The 615-nt window shown below is 37.9% G+C and overlaps 1 protein-coding gene across 1 annotated transcript; it reads left to right on the forward strand.

Annotated features, from left to right (window-relative positions):
* Positions 1–363, forward strand: BDB00DRAFT_842737 (uncharacterized protein; the record flags this gene model as incomplete). Its single annotated transcript, XM_053124911.1, has 3 exons — positions 1–32; positions 53–282; positions 345–363. Coding segments are annotated over 3 exons (281 nt in total), but the record flags the coding sequence as incomplete, so codon positions are not given.
* Between the last annotated feature and the right edge of the window lie 252 nt (positions 364–615).

A 615-nucleotide genomic window follows, 5' to 3' on the forward strand; every position in this document is an offset into this window, starting at 1 on the left:
CATGGGCGGAGAAAGCAAGCTGCTGTCAGAAGAAGTGTTTTTTTTTATTTTTTCTCTTCTCTTCTTTACTATTTTTCACTCCCTTCTGCTTTTGTAGGTTTTGTTAAGTTTTTCAATAAAGTATGGCTTGCAAATACACTACTTTGTGGTCTTTTCGGAATAACATTGTTCGTAACTTCCATTATAGCCTACTTTATACTAATTACCAAAATCGCTGATTGCAATCTTCTGCCTCTCGGTTCTTCGAATCTATGTATACAGAGCCGGTTCGGTTCCGGTTCGGTTCTTGGTAGGAACTGAACCGTATTTTCTCGGTTTCGGTTCGGTTTGGTTCCGGTTCTACGGTTCTGATACGGATCCCTAATTCTTACTTCTCTTAAGCAAAATGTCACATCAAACACAAAACATGTTTATAGGCAGATTTTCTTCGAACCTGCATTCTACTCGCAACTATTGCAATGTTTGGCACACTTTGGTATTTATTACAGCAAGACAAAGTAATGTTGTTGTAAACAGTTAGTTATCTGTTGAGGAGGTTTTTTAGTGAATTGCCACACTATTTAACTTAAGTTAAATGTCTCATCTGCTATGCTGTCTTGGATGGGATCTTGTCCT

The sequence above is a fragment of the Zychaea mexicana genome (genome assembly GCF_025766255.1).
Source record: "Zychaea mexicana strain RSA 1403 chromosome Unknown BDB00scaffold_86, whole genome shotgun sequence".
NCBI classification, from domain to species: domain Eukaryota; kingdom Fungi; phylum Mucoromycota; class Mucoromycetes; order Mucorales; family Lichtheimiaceae; genus Zychaea; species Zychaea mexicana.